Source organism: Artibeus jamaicensis, unplaced genomic scaffold (assembly GCF_021234435.1).
Source record: "Artibeus jamaicensis isolate MK-2021 breed Jamaican fruit bat unplaced genomic scaffold, CSHL_Jam_final scaffold_660, whole genome shotgun sequence".
In the NCBI taxonomy this organism is placed as follows: Eukaryota; Metazoa; Chordata; class Mammalia; order Chiroptera; family Phyllostomidae; genus Artibeus; species Artibeus jamaicensis.
In genome coordinates this window covers 6,686,889-6,702,683 of record NW_026522052.1, presented here as the reverse complement: position 1 = coordinate 6,702,683, position 15,795 = coordinate 6,686,889, and the positions used below count along the sequence as shown (strand labels likewise).

At 45.5% G+C, this 15,795-nt stretch overlaps 1 protein-coding gene across 5 annotated transcripts in view; it reads right to left on the bottom strand.

The window, feature by feature from the left end:
- The window catches only part of PRDM10 (PR/SET domain 10), an 87,076-nt gene that overhangs the window by 29,145 nt on the left and 42,136 nt on the right, over window positions 1-15,795 (bottom strand). For all 5 annotated transcript variants that reach the window (XM_053659437.1, XM_053659438.1, XM_053659441.1 and 2 more), the window contains 5 exons: window positions 13,335-13,560; window positions 11,101-11,342; window positions 9,341-9,544; window positions 4,066-4,138; window positions 2,096-2,213 (listed from right to left, as the gene is read on the bottom strand). In XM_053659437.1, the coding sequence (XP_053515412.1) occupies window positions 2,096-2,213; window positions 4,066-4,138; window positions 9,341-9,544; window positions 11,101-11,342; window positions 13,335-13,560 (863 nt within the window). The remainder of the gene's footprint in view (window positions 1-2,095; window positions 2,214-4,065; window positions 4,139-9,340; window positions 9,545-11,100; window positions 11,343-13,334; window positions 13,561-15,795) is intronic.

Genomic DNA, 15,795 nt, shown 5'->3' with positions numbered 1-15,795 from the left:
CAAGAGTCAAAAGAACTTTCTTATTTCACTCTAAGCTTCTGGAAGGTCAGAACGAATGTCTAATTCAACCATTCCATAAGGCGCCTAGTGATCACCAAGTAAACTTCATCCGTTTAGCGGCGTTCTATCACACAAACACTCCTTAATATAAGGGATTCAGAAAGTCCCTAAAACTTCATTTAAAGATGCATATGCGTGATGTGCATAAAATTAATCAGATGTTTTATTCTCCCATTCTTCTATTTAATAATTGAACAAAAATTACATGTTTTTCCAGGAATTTAAAAAATATTTTTATAGTGGAAAATTCTGAACATAGGCAAATGTAGAGATTGCCACAATGAGCCCAAAGTACCCATTACTTAATTTCAGTACTGTCGACTCATGGCCGGTTTTATTCCATCTATAACCCTACCACTTCCCCACACACATACCTACTCAATTGTTTTGAAATAAATCCCAGACATCATTTCACCTCTAAATATTTTATATGGATCTCTAAAACATAAGGAGATATATAGAGATATATATAGATGTATAGCCACAACACCTCCATCACACCTGAAAAAACACTGATAGTTTGCTTAGAATTATTAAATCTAGTCCAAGTTCACATTTTCTGAATTGTCTCAAGTTTCTTTTACCAGTCGGCTAGCCAACATTTTCATCTGCTGTGCGTCAACGCACTGTGCTGGGCACGAAAGACAGCAAGTTGTGTGCCTCGTGTTTCGCTGTCCAAAGCCTAGCGAAGGCACCAGGCACATAAACCAAAATCACGATATAATACAAAAGTCAGGAACTGACAGATGTATTTCACTTGCCTCTCACTGTGTCCTCTGCCCACCTCAGACTCGTACTCGCCTGGTCTTACCCTTCGTCATCCTCAGTAAGTGCAGAGGCCCCATTATCTCCATCCTGTGGGTCGCCCGCCCTGCCCCGCACCACCTCCTGACTTCCCAGCTCAGCCCACCTATTGGGCTCAAAGATCCTGCCACCACAATACCAACTCCAATCCAGTCCTCTGTCACCGGTTGGCAGTCCTATGTCCTCTTGACGTTTTCCCTTCCTGCATCCACACATAAACTCCGAGGTCATTCACTGCAGTCCCTGCCCTGTGTAAGCTCTTGACTTCCGTCCCCAGTGCTGCCTCACTCTCTTGCTGTGCTGTACTCGTGTAGCAAAACCACAATACTCTGCAACCCAACTCTGCCCACGCTGCACTGGCACTCCCGCAGTGAATGAGATGGAAAGTGACACACAGCCATGTGAGTGGTCACATGACCATGAACCTCAAGTTGAGTGCTCAGTGTTGCAGGCAACTGTACTGTACTTCCCCAGAACATGTACTTTTCCGCTTCCCCGAACGCCACTCCACCCCATCCCCTCCCTTTTCAAACCCTGGAAACGTTGGTGACCCTACGTCTGTCCCACAGGCACTTCCCACGGGTACTCTCCCGTTCCAAACCACTCTCATTCTTCACCTGAATTGTTGACTCAGCATCTAACTGAACTCCCTGTCTTCACTCTTGCACCAGTATTAGCTAAAATGTTTTTATTTTTATCTCAGGTGACATTTTAATATATAATTGACATCACAATACTCCCAGATCAGAACCCTCTAAAGACTTCTTAGAATGAAATCCAAATTTCCTCCCATTACCAATAAAGTCCATCCCATCTGGCTCTGGCCTACCCCATCCTACCTCGTCTTCCTTTTTTATATAGTGGAATTAAACATATAATGAAGGAATTTACTACTAAAAGAAGTTTGAAAATCAGAGATGTGGATTTTTTCCGAGGTGTATGCTATCTCCAGAATTCGTAGTTCAGAATCTCCAGGTAGGGGAGGTTTAACTAGGGTCAAAGGTCCTCCTCCTGCTGGGTAGTGGTTACGCTGGAAAAGAGAGCAGTGGTTACCGAGGGTGGGGGTGGGGATGGGGTGGGAGTGGAAGAAGATAAGGAATATCCGTCAGCAGACTACCTGGTTACCTGTCTTCACAGACCAACACAGAAACACTCATTAACTGGTGGGCAATACTGAAATGAGTCTGGACCTCAACAAACTAAGTTTCTGAAACCTTTCGCATCGTTATACCTGCTAAATACATCCAGTTTCTCATCGTGAGAATTAAGATGCTGTTGCAACTGCTCCGAGCTTATAAATCGGCGGTTACACTCATAGCAGGGCCAGTTCTTCTCTTGCTCTCGAAGAACTGCAGTCACAGAAGAGAGATTACAAAGGCTGATGATCAATAGATACCAGTGAACCTCGAAGATAACAGTACCCCCGCCCTTCTCATCGCACCATAGCCTGGAATTCATAAACATTCGGCGTCTGCTCTTTGCGTTACTGTTGAAAATCACAGGCTGAATTTGGGCAGGGAGCAGATTTTAGGACCTTCTTTTCCGGTGCATTCATGTAAGACACCAAAGGAACAAACACCCTTATACTGCCGTCTCCCCGCCACCCCCAATATCACACACACGCCACCCTGGAAAGACAGGAAGCATGACGATGGAAGTCCACATTCAGATAACCCAGTGATTCAGACACAAGCTTCATAACCTGAGGGTATATTTTATCACAAATGACTTGAAAATCAACTCCCAGTATAACCACTCTGGCAAACTGTTCAGAGCTGACTTCTATGCATGCCCTGGGAACCAGGAATTCTACTAGCAGTGTGGACAACAGAAACACGCACACGTTTGCTAAGAGATGTACAAGAATGTTCACAGTGGCACTCTCCGTAATATCCCCGAACTGGAAACCAGCCTGCCGTATGACGAATTTAGCTGGCTTTGTCCCTGGTTCCTGGGAAATGACCCCTAAATCTCTGGTCTTTCCCAAGTAACACGTGTTCCAGCTGCCCACTGTAGTCTGACCATCCCTGCTTTCACACCAACGAAGTGGCTATGTCAGAGGCCGGCTGTGCCAGAGGCCCAGCCACCTGACTGCAGACTGCTCCAAGCGAGGTGCCGGCAGCCAGGGAGCGGGGCAGGGGCTGGAGAGTGTGTTCGACCACAGGGACAATGACTCAGTCAGTCACGCTGTGTAATGACACCTCCAGAGAAACCCTGGGCAGCGCAGCTCAGGTGAGCTGTCCTGGCTGGTAAGCCAACATCAATGTCCCAGGGAGGTGCCATGGCCTGAGGACCCACTGGGTATTCTAGCGTACGAACATTCCACAGTTCACTTACCTGTTGTGCCGTAGATGTGAACTTGGGTTGTACAACGCAACTCTGACACTAACTACTTGGAGTCAGGTCACACGGCAATGAGAATGAATAAATTACAATACACAACAATATGGATGACTCTCACAAACATAATAGTGAGCAACAGGCGTGCACCAAAAGTGCGCATATCGTACACTTCTATTTATGTAAAGTTCAGACACAAGCTCGTCGTGCCTGTGGGGTGGCAGTCAGCACAATCATCACACTTGGGTGTGAGGACGGACGGAGCAAGAAAGAAGGCACAAGAGGTCTTCTGGGGCACAGGTCCTGCTGTGTCCTGACCTGGATGCAGGTGACACAGGTGCGTTCACTTCAGGAACATCCATCCAACCTCACACTTACAACTTGTGTATTTTTATCTACAGAGATATGTACTGCCCTAACATTTGTGTTAAAAACAAAGTCTATGCCTGCCATGTCCTCAGAGATGACTAACTCTAGATAGGGACCTGCCTGCCATGTCCTCAGAGATGACTACATCTAGATAGGGACCTGCCTGCCGTGTCCTCAGAGATGACTAAATCTAGATAGGGACCTGCCTGCCATGTCCTCAGAGATGACTAAATCTAGATAGGGACCAGCCTCTGACCTAGGCTCTAATTTAGTACTTGGAAGTTTTCATCAGGCTAAATACTGTTTCCCAGCATCCGGGAAAGAAATGTAAATATGTCACTGTCATTTGACCCTAGAATTAGAAAGGTGTCTGTAGCTCTAAAAAGTCTACTGGAGTATCTTCTTAAATATTTTGAAATAGAAAACTTAGGGATTGCATAAAGATATATATAACTTAGAATTCATATACAAAATATTAAAAAGTACAACTACCTTTCCTTTCTTCCTCAGAAATGTCATGAATTTTCTGGTTCACAAATTCAGCATAGGATGCAGCGTACCACACCTGCAAGAACCGAGAATACCACCATCAAAAACGAAAGGACAATGATAAGTGCTCTTTGCCTGCTTTACTTTTACATTGTTCTCCTTTTTTACTTTGAAATTGTTCTCCTGTTTGTATAAAACAAGTCAGGCTTTTCCACGGCCCATGGTAAACAAACTAACAACAAAAGAAATCACACTGTGGCCCTGACCGATGTGGCTCAGTTGGGTGGGCGTTGTCCTGCAAAGCAAAAGGTCACAGGTTCAGGGCACATGCCTGGGTCGTAGGTTCAATCCCCAGGTGGGGCATGTATGAGAGGCAACCAACAGATGTTTCTCTCTCCTTCCCTTCCCTTCTCTCTAAAAAATAAATAAATAAAATCTTAAAAACTGTATTACACTGTGGGCCCACTCCTTTACCATCAGCCTGCAGTCAGAAAGTTCACTTGCCAAAACACACAGAGTGTTTTCTTTTTCCTTTAAAAAAAAATCGTTTTTGTTATTAGAACACCTTCACAAAAGATAATATTAATGACTCTTCATCTAAATAGAACAGAGTCTCTCTTGATTCTTTTATCTGTATTTAAGCACAGGTTTTTCACACAGCTATAATCGTAAAAGCTTCCAGCCCTACCAGTCACCAGACGGCTCTTACTGGGTTCACGTGCCTTTCAAATGCCACCACCCCCTCCTCAGTCTCTTCCCGCTTCCCACTGCACTGGCTGCATCTGCTCCTCGCCTGGCTCTTCTTCCTCTCCCTAACTTCTAAGTATTGGTGTTTCTCGCAGCTTAGTCCAAGTTCGGGGCCTTCTTCATTTCCCCTAAGGTGATCACCTCCATTTCCAACCAGTTCTCTGCTAATGACTCCCAACTCAGTATCTCCATCCCAGGCCTCCCTGTCCCCCACACACATTCTACTGCCTGCCTGATATTCTGGATGTTTCACAAACAGCTCCAACTTCACAGGTCCAACACTGATTTGAAGATGCTCCCCTATTCCCTGCTTACCTTTTCCATTTCAATAAACACCTAACCTTCCACCCAGTTGCTCAGACTTGAAACCTAAAGGTATCTTGGACTTCTCAGCTTCCTTCTGCACCCTTAGCAAGAACTGTCGATCGCTCAAATGCTCTCCACCTCTGTCTCTGCCACCTAGATGCATGCCAACACAAGGTCCTGCCTGCTCTGCTGATGAGCCTCCTCTTTTCTTCTACTGCTCCCTCAATCCATCCTCCCTCCACACAGAAGCTAGAGTGATCTTCTTAAAACACCATCACCGCATTCCGTCATGCCCTGCTTAAAAGCCAGCAACAGCTTCTTGTTTCGCAATAAACCCAGAACACCTGACAGTCTCCTAAGGGCCCATGATCTGGCCCTGCCTCGCCAAGCAGTCTTGGCTCTCTTCATTCCACTTCCCCTCTCCTTCAACCGAGAGGCCTGCTGTCTGTTCCTCACAAATGCCAAGTTCTCCCCTGCCCCAACCTTTATTTGCCCTTGCTGTCTCACCACCAGGAATGGAGGATTCTCCCCCTGCCCCCGCCCTAACCCTTCTACACTGCTGGCCCCTCTCATCAGATAGTTCTCAGCCTAACGAACATTCTCTTCAGCAATCTAAACGGGTCCCTTTTCTGTTATTTGCTTTTTGCACCATTTGTCTCCTTGCTAGTGCTTGCCACTATTTGATATTATTTGCTTATTTACATCTTTCTGCTTACCTCCCTCTAGCATACAAGTTTCCGGAACATGGACAAACCAGCCCATCTTTTCCTATGTCTGAAACCTAGTAGGAGTTTGATATATTAATCCCTGAGTGAATTAATCATATATAATTGTTATGGAACATTATTTTAGCAATATGAAAATATTTGAGAATCTTCATTTTTAACTGTGGGGAAATATTCTACAGCATCTATATTCTAATGTTTACTTAAACATGACGCTGCGGTTGCATTTTTAGGTGGTTGTCACCTCACTGTTATAAATTCTACCCTGGCCCATCAGTTCCAAGAAGCGCCTTTCTCACAGGCGAACAGCTCACAGTGCACAGCGCTGCACAATCACGGCCACGGGGCGCCCTGTTGCCCCCGCCTGCTCACCACTCCCACCAAGCCGGCCGAGCCTGTTGTGCTATTCTCACCTTGGAGTCATACGCTGCCCTGGCACTCAGTGCGCTGTGAACATATGCCAAGCAATGCAAATGAGGGCAAAAAAACAAACAAAAAACTCTGTTGTCTCCCTCAGAGGAAATAAATCTTGCTCTAACTGGTGTGGCTCAGTTGATTGAGCACCAGCCTGTGAACCAAAGGGTCACGGGTTCAATTCGCAGTCGGGGCACATGCCTGGGTTGCGGGCCAAGTCAGGTCAGGTCCTCAGTGGGGGGCGTGGGAGAGGCAATGACACATTGATTTTCTCTCCCTCTTTTTCTCCCTCCTTTCCCCTCTAAAATAAATGAATAAAATCTTTTAAAAAAAGAAGAAATAAATCTCAAAGCAACTCGAGGCTGATGTGATCACCTTGCAGAACCCCTCATTAAAGTATCAAACACCCAATTGCCAGAAACTTTCTAGTGGCTGGACCAAAACCATTTCACTTTCAAGGATGTGGCAAAACTTGACTCAGTGAGTTAGGCATCGTCCCACAATGCAAAACATCGCCAGTTCAATTCCTAGTCAGGGTACATACCTAGGGCGCAGGTTCCATCTCCAGTCAGGATGCATATAAGAGGCAAGCGATCAATGTTTCTCTCCCTTTCTCCCTCCCTTCCCCTCTCTCTTCCAAAAAAAAAAAAACTTACACAAGAGGGTAATAACTTGAGAAAATATCGCAGGCGCGATGGCGGAGCACTTACATTAGAAAGAAACGCACTGCACTGCTCTCGACACGGACGACACAGAGGATGACAGATGCAGAAAAGCACACGCATCCGTGACGGAGCAGAATGGTGATTCAGCAGGAAAAAATCAGACTACACACAAAGCAGCTCATACCATCACCAAATTCTTTTCCCTATAGATGGCTTTTTATGTGTGTGTGTTGTGATTTTAAGATTATAATTAACTAAGTCTAAATCAGCTCATACAGTTTGGGTACAATAACCATTTTGCTGATTAAGCAGCGCTGTACCGAAGTCTAACCAGCACCTTTTCCTTTAACGGCGCGTAGAACAAGGTGCGTGTGAAAACCGCTGGTATGTGAGTCACTAAGATGCAGCGTCACAAAATTCTAACGTGGCTTGCTCTGTCTTTGTTCATAATCATTTCCTCAGACTGATTTTTCAGGAATTGGGTTTACTCAGTCCAGAATATTTTTGCCATATGCTGCAAGAAATATTCTATAAAATATTGCAATTTTATAATAAATGTTCCTGTTATCTTTTTAAAATATTTTATTTATTTATCTTTAGAGGGGAAGGGAGGGAGATAGGGAGAGAAATAGCAATGTATGGTTGCCTCTCCTGTGTTCCCCCGCTGGGAACTGGCCTGCAACCCAGGCATGTGTCCTGACTGGGAATCGAACCGTGATACTCTGGTTTGCAGGCACGCGCTCAATCCACTGAGCTATACCAACCAGGGCTCTGTTCCTGTTATCTTAAAATTCTCACATTCACTGTACTGTACCCATTTATTTTTGCTAATTTCAATTAAAAAAAATAACTCATAGTTGTCTTATGGGTTTCAAAATTATCAACATTGAAAGCATTTAAAAATATTTCTTACCTATTTGATTCCTCCTCCAAATAAAGCCTGTCTCTGGCATGTGTCCACCTGCACGTAGTGAGGTCAGGGGTGTACAACTCTCTCTGTTGTTACACTTCATCATTTTACGGTCTATCACCACCACTTCCTGCATTCTGAGCTTTCTTCTCATCTGTTGTTTTGGTTATTGTACTGGACTACTGTATTCTTATCTGTTTCTGTCTGTTTTACCTGTACAGTTGCCATGAAAGAGAAAATAATCTCCCCTCCACAGTTTAGTTTTATCTTGTCAAGAATGTCTTGGGATAGATGGTATGAGACATAAATCTCTTTTTACATACTTTCTTTGGGGTGTGTGGATTATCTAGTTGATGGTTTCAAAGACACAGGTTTTGTACGGTTCTTAAACAAAGTCTAGGTAGGTCTTCACTCTCTCCCTGGGGATGTTATGTTATCTAGTCTCTCTCTGACCACAGTGAGGCGCTGTGCAGTTCCGTGTTCTCCTGATACACTCAGTCCTCACCCATTTTTTCACTTATATTAGGAAGCTATACAGTATTGTAATGTCCTCTTTTGGCTATGTTTCTAACATACATTTTTAAAGGTATTTTCACTTGGAATCATTCCAGAATTTTCATTATGTCATCAAGTTAATATTTATACAAATTCCAACAGAGAGTTATTCCCCAAAAACACATTCCTGAAATCCAAAGTCCATGCATAGAATTCCATGGGCAAAACGAATTATTCGGATAAAGAAATCAGAGGAGGAGGGACCAGGCAGAGCACATACATGGGGGACATGTGGACCCAGACAACGGCGTGGTGATGGCAGGGCCTAGATGGGGGAGGGCAAGGGTGGGGGGTCATCTGTAACAGTGTCAGCAGTAAAAATCAAGTTCAAAACAGAAATCTTGCCCATGCGTCTGAATTTCATTTAAAAAGATGTCCTGTTTCCCACTAATTATTCTTTCGCGTGTCTAAATCATGTTAAGCGACCCCATCTTTAATCACTCCATCACAAAACCAGCCTGCTCCCCAATCACTACATCCTTAACCCTTGGCCTAATGCCTTTCTGTGGCCTTTGATAGGCCCCAAGGTCATTCATTTTTCATTCTCTTCTACTTATGGGATTATTATAGGTGTACAGTACAGAGTATGTATTCATTAAGTAAATGAATTACAAGGAAAGAACCATTTTTGTAAGAATCCCACTTCAGCCCTGACCAGTGTGGCTCAGTGAGTTGGGCGCTGTCCCAGGAACCGAAAGGTTGCTAGTTCGATCCCTGGTCAGGACGCATGCCTAAGTTGTGGGTCGGGTCCTCAGTTACGGGCAGCGAAAGGCAACTAATGTTTCTCTGGCACGTCATTGTTTCTGTCCCTCTCTTTTTCTCTCTCTACCGCACCAATAAATAAATAAATAAAATCTTTAAAAAAAAAAAAAGAACCCCACTTCAAGGGGGTAAAAAGTAGGAAACAGTAAAAAATCCCAGGTCCTAGCAGAGGCCCCACCGCCCCAGCTCCGCACCTTCAGCTCCTGCTTGGGCTCCACATTTTTGATTGTTGTGTAGTACACGTGGTGGCCGTACTGGTAAGCCACCAGGTTCTGCTCCAGATGGTTCTGGGCCGGCCGTACAAACATCATCCAGTTACAAAGGGTCTCGTCGGACAACTCGAACCACAGGTCTTCGTGCAAATCCCTGTCTTTTCTGTCCCCTTTATCAAGAGAAACCTGCAACCAAAGAGGAAGTTAAGAGCCATACTGAAAGATAAAAATCTTCAGTGTGATATGCCTTGATGTCATATTACATAAAATATTGCTCTTTAAGTTTCCCATACATCCTGAGTCTCCCCTTTGCACGGACACTGGCATTGTGTCCTGTCAGCTGTCAAAGGGAAAGGACACTTGCCAAAGACCCACCTCTAGGAGAATTACCCAACCTGATGGAGGAACTTCCGCTGATGTGTCATCATTAAATAACACATCAAAAAATGCTACAAATAGGCCAGAAAATTTCATTTGGGATTCGACTGCATTCATTTAGAATATGTAGCCTGTATTTCTTTTTATGAAATAATACTCTTTTTTTGAAAATCTCAAGCATTTACCAAAGAACACTCCCCACGGCAGCAGCTAGTTTCCCAACACATATCTCAAATAGTTTCCTTCCCACTGCCCTTTCTTGGTTCTCTAGAGTGGCTCTTGAAGAGGCAGACAGCAAGGGGTTAAACAGAAGCAAGAGCATCAACTGTAAGAAACAGAGATCAGTATAAACATACTTTAACATGCAGTGAACTATTCTTTAGTGAAAGATTCAACATCTGTTTCAAAAACTGAAAAGTGCTTTTCTTGAAAATATTATTGGTACTGAGCAGAGTACATGAGTCTACATAACCCTCAGTTCTAATCAGTTGGGAAAAAACAAAAGCTGTTAGAGCCCCTGTTGTGGGCTGAATTATGTCCCCCAGGCAAAAAACAAAACAAAACAACAACAAAAAACACCTTCATATGCTGAAAGCCTAACCCCCAGTAGCTCAGAAGGTGACTACATTTGTAGTTCCGGCTTTTAAAGAGATGATTAAGTTTAACTGAGGTCATCAGAGGAGGTCCTAACCCAGTCTGACTGCTGCCCTTAGAAGAAGACATTGGGAAACACAGACAGACAGCAGGACAAGGTCGCAGAGAGGGATGACCACATGCCGAGGCAGGAAGGGGCAGCCATCCATCTACAAGGTGAGGAGAGGGGCCTCGGAGGAAACCAACCCTACCAAAACCTTGATCTGGGCCTTCTAGCCTCCAGAACTGTGAGAAAGTAAATGTCTGTCATTTAAGACACCAGGCTGTGCTGTTTTGTTATGGCAGCTCTAGCCAACTAATACGGCTCCTAAGAACTACACCTTTCAGAGTTATTCATATAATGCCTTAGCAAACAACAGCTGCAAAACTGAACTAGGAGCCCTGGCTGTTGTGGCCCAGTGAATTGAGCGCCAGCCTGTGAACTAAAGGTTCACTAATTGGATTCCCAGTCAGGGCACATGCCTGGGTTTCGGGCCAGATCCCTAGTAGGGGGCGTGTGTGGGACAACCACACACTGCTTTTTCTCTCCCTCTCTTTCTCCTTCCCTAACCCTCTTTCTCTAAAAATAAATAAATAAAAATGTTTTTAAAAATTCAATTAAATTTTTAAAAAACTGAATTTTTTTAGTTTAGGGAGACTCAGTAGGAAAATGTGTGCCCCTTAAAAAAATCATAAGAACAAGAGTGAACTATGAATAAAGCATAAATTACCTTCAGATGAATATAACAGTCTTTCAACTCGGATTCTCTGACGAGGGGTCCCTCCACCGGGCCAAACTGGGTGCGCTTTGGGATACGCCTCTTGGAGAACACGCCTCCAAGAAACCGATCGATGTAGAGGACCAGGGGCAGGCTGGCTCTCGCTCTGGTGAGCACGGGGCGGTTGGGGATGGGGTGCAAGGGGCCGTGCTTCGGGCACACCGAAGAGTGCGCGTTGTTGCACTCTTCACACCCTGCAACAGAGAGAGAACCTGGAGGTAGAATCTTTCAACGTGACCTGACCTCAACTTAAAAGTTCTAAGCTGAAAAAATCCCCAAGTTTTCAGGCTGAAATTCAATTAACTACTGCAATTACAGAACCCACTCGATTGTGATATATTAGCTTTCATAGACTAATAAAAGCCTGTACTTTTCCTCTAAAATCAGGCAGAATTAGCTATGCCTGCCAAAAATAATATGCAGACTATGGCTTTGACTTATTTCTCTACCGGATATTAATTCAAATAGTGGCCACTAAATTTACAAATCAATTATAACATGTCTGAAAAGAAAAAAAAGAAGAGCTTATTAGATTAAATATTACAAAATCTGATGAGATGAAAGATGTGAATTTTATAATATATAAATTTTATCTCAATGAAGCTGTTTAAAAAAAGAAACCCTGACAATACTGTTTAATCAGTTTTTTCAAAAGAAAGTACAGAAGCCCCATTGTCTGGGCACGTCTAACGAAAATGGAGAGAGTGCCGAGAAGTCCGCAAGCTCAGCGCCTACTGTGTGAACACAACGCTGAAACGGATGAGCTTCACACCCTGGCCTTCACTCACTCAATGAGCCGATCAGCCCGGCCCTCAGAGGACATGTGTTTTCAGTTCGCCCTCCAAGTGATCAGTTTGCACTATGTCCACACTCTCCCCCACGTTCCCCGTGGAGCCCATCTGTCAGCTCACCGTCAGAAGTACAGGTACAGAGTCACAAAAGAGAAAAGTCACTGGACTTCTTAGAGGTCATACTCATAACTCTTAGCAAATTTAATTCACCAATCATATTTTACCCAACTCAGGCTATGTGATGATCTGGCTTAGGAAATAGGTGTTTTCAATTTCAATAATTGGCCAGTAGTGGAGAGCTACTTTGTATTAATGTCTATAGGAGAAAGTGGCTTTATGCATATTTGACTAATGAGTAGCCTCGAAAATATATGAGATCAAGGAAAAACAAATGAGGCGGTTCTCCGTTGGACATGTACAAGAACACTGGCTGCATGCAAACGGGCTTTCCCGCCACCACATGGAAGGTCCCAGGAGGAATAAGCAGAGACCACCAAGCTCTGAATAACAGCCTGGCTTACTCAAACAAACGAGGTACGAACTTCATGACAGCAGCATGAACACCGATGGAAAGTAGCAATGACCTGGTAGGTGGAAGGGGGAACGCCCTCCTCCTCCCCAGGCAGGCGGCACAGAGAGGCCGTGTGCGGAGCTGGGCCGTGGGTGCTCGGGGCCAGACTGCCTGTGTTCAAGTCCTGACTCTGGCGGCCACTGAGCACGACCCTGGGAAACCTGCCTACCTCCTCAGACTGTGGGGAATGTGAACCAAGTCGGAGAGTATAAAGTGCTGGTGCCTGGAATACAACAGGCAGTTTTAGAAGGTTATTGTGAAAAGACGTACCGCGGTGAAGAAAGCCTATTAAAGCTGAAACTGTTGCCCTGGCCAGCGGGGCCCAGTTAGTCAGAGCATCATCCCATGAACTGAAAGGACACGGGCTTGATTCCCGGGCAGGGCACATACCTAGGTTGTGGGTTCGGTCCCCAGCTGGGATGCACAGGGAAGCAACTAACTGACGTTCCTCTCTCTCTCTTTCTCCCCTCCCCACCATGGAACCAATGAGGGTATTCCCTGGGGAGAATTTTTTTTTAATTTTTTAATAAAATTGCTGAATATTCCAGAATGGGGCAAACTTACCACAGTGGTTTGGTAGCCCAAGTTCTGGAATCAGAGAGATGTAGGTTTGATGCCTGACCCACTGCTCACCCTACGTGACCCTGAGCAGGCCGCCTCGCTCCTCTCGAGCTCAGCTCTTTCACTAGTGAAATCGGGACTCGAGACAGTGTCTTCCTCCCTCACACGCTGTTGTGAGGCTGGAGGGAGGCGAGGCCCAAGGAACAGGGGCACCGTGCCCACGCACGGGAAGCCCTCACTCACAAGCAGTAGCTGGTACTCACACAAGTCGTGAGGGTCGAAGGGCCGAGGTGGATCTGGCTCCCAGTCATCCAGGTCTGTGTCTTCTCCATCTTCCTCTTCATCTTCCTCCGTGTCCTCATCTTCATCCTCTTCCTCTTCCTCTTTGGCCTCCAGTCTACTCATAGGGTTCTGCAGAGTAGCCAAAGGGTCTGAGCCATCCACACTCTCCATCGAGGGCAGCACCTGGCTGTGCACTGGCAACGAGGCCTGGAGAAAGTGCCACCACAGAGTTAGGGCACATTCGCTCTTAGTTGGCTGCTGTACAGGGACACACGCAAAATGCAAGGTTGGGGTGGCAGATGTTCTTCACCCTAGCTTCCTTCAAGGCCCTGGAGAGATGATTTCCACCTAACAGCTGGAAAGAGCAGTCTGCCTTCATTTTTGCTTTTTGTGCCCCACATCTGAGCAAGCTGCTGAGAAATCCCGGGTGCTCCCCCCTTTGACGCTGGCAAGAGTTTCACACCTGACCACGTGCTGGCAAAACTCTCACTGCCCCCGCCCCTCCACCCCAGCAAACCCCGAGCCAGTCTCCTTTCCTTACTCTCTCAGGACGATTCAAACCTGCCTGAGAAGCCTGACCTGCCTCCCCAGGGACTTCAATGTGGAAGTCACAAACCTCTGCACACCCTCTGGTTGTATGAGTGCTAGCGTCAGTTTTGACATCTGAACCCAGTGTCGGACAGGGGTCCCTCCTGCCTTTTAGGGCAGCCACACAGTGTAGGCGGTGATCTGATCTATCCTCAACCACTCAGGTTTAAAACTAATCACGTGGTACAACATGCAGGTGGTACAATCCCGTGGCTAACAGCTCTCCTCTTACCCCTTGGAGAGGCTGAGGTTTTGAAGGTAAGAATGAAAGGATGTCTGTCTGTTTCATCATGCTGAAGTTAGTCTTTGGCAAGGAAGAGGCAGTTCTAGGTTAATGCTACTTTACCAAATATGCTGGCAGAAAATAAATGGTACCTCAGAGAGTTTTCTCACCTCCTAAATAAGTGTCATGGGTTATAGACTTGCCCAGATTCCTTTTATCTGATCTTATTTCTCACCCAATTAACACCCTAAGTCATACTCAAACTACGTCCCTTTCCTATTTAGTAAATACAGCAGTTTTTTTTTTGTTTGTTTTTGTTGAGTTTTGTTCAGAGAAAGGGGAAGGGAGAGAAAAAGAGAGGGAGAGACTTCAATGTGCGAGGGAAACATTGATCAGTTCCCTCTCGCTTGCCCCCCCCCGGGGACCTGGCCCACAACCCAGGCATGTGCCCTGACTGGGAATCAAGGCAGCAACTTTTGGCCCACAGGCTGGCACTCAATCCAACAAGCCGCACCAGCCAGTACTACAGCAAGCTTTTTATAAATGTCTACTCCCTTTTCTTTACCTTCCCACACATTGTTTTTCTCACCCAGAACGCCCTCTCTGTACCAATCTTCTACATGGGTCATCACATTCGGTTTCTCCGTGAACTGTGCCTGACTGCTCTCGCCCTCCCTGCCTCTGCTCTGCTCCCTGTGGCACTTAAAGTCACAGAATTTCGCTCCACCTCATTCAGCCTCTGCTGCCGCATTTTGTCCCCGCACAAGGCAGCCCAGGGCATGCTGGGTAGATCGGAGATGGTTTCTATGGAGTGGACATGCCTCTGTGAGTGTCTTCCATGCCCTGGTTGGGACCAGGGGCTTCCCTCTCAAGTTAGAGAGAGTAAGTCCTACTCTTCTGCCATGTGAAGGCAGGGCTTCAAATATGTCAAGACCAAAAACCTTGACTGCCTTCAGTCATTGCTCCTGTGGCCAAACTTCCAGGCCCCTCATCATGCTGCTGTCCTCACTCCCCAGTGGGTCTCACAGCCCCATGAACGTAGTGTGCGCACTGACGACAGCTACCGTCCCGCTGCTGGTCCAGTGCAAACATGCAGACAAAAGTCCCTGCGTCCCTCTGTCCTTCTCACAGACTGCTACTAGACCACATCTCTCCCCCGTGGGACTGAAACAGCTGATTTTCACTTAAATAGGGGACTTTTCATTTATCTCCAGTACATTTCATTTTATTACTTTCTCTGTTCTTCCAGTCTGCCAAGATCTTCTGGAATTGATTCTGTCATCGCCGTATTAGCAATCCCTCATAGCTTTGTACCCACTGCCAAACACCGTCCGCTTTTCAATGAGTATGCATTTTTATATGAGTCCATCTTGCCTCTCTAACTGCACCTCAGGGAAGCAGAGCACAGCCTTTGGAGTCACACAGATTTAAACTCCTGGCCCCACTACTTAGCAAGTTAGTAAACTACTCTGAACCTCAGTTTCCTCACCTGTAAAATGGACATAGTAACAAACATATAATAGACTGTTGTGAAGACTAAGTGAAATAATTATGTATATGAGGCTAGTAGTAAAGTACCTGGCTTTTAGTCAGTGTTTAATATTAATAATAGATTGTAATTATAAATTCTG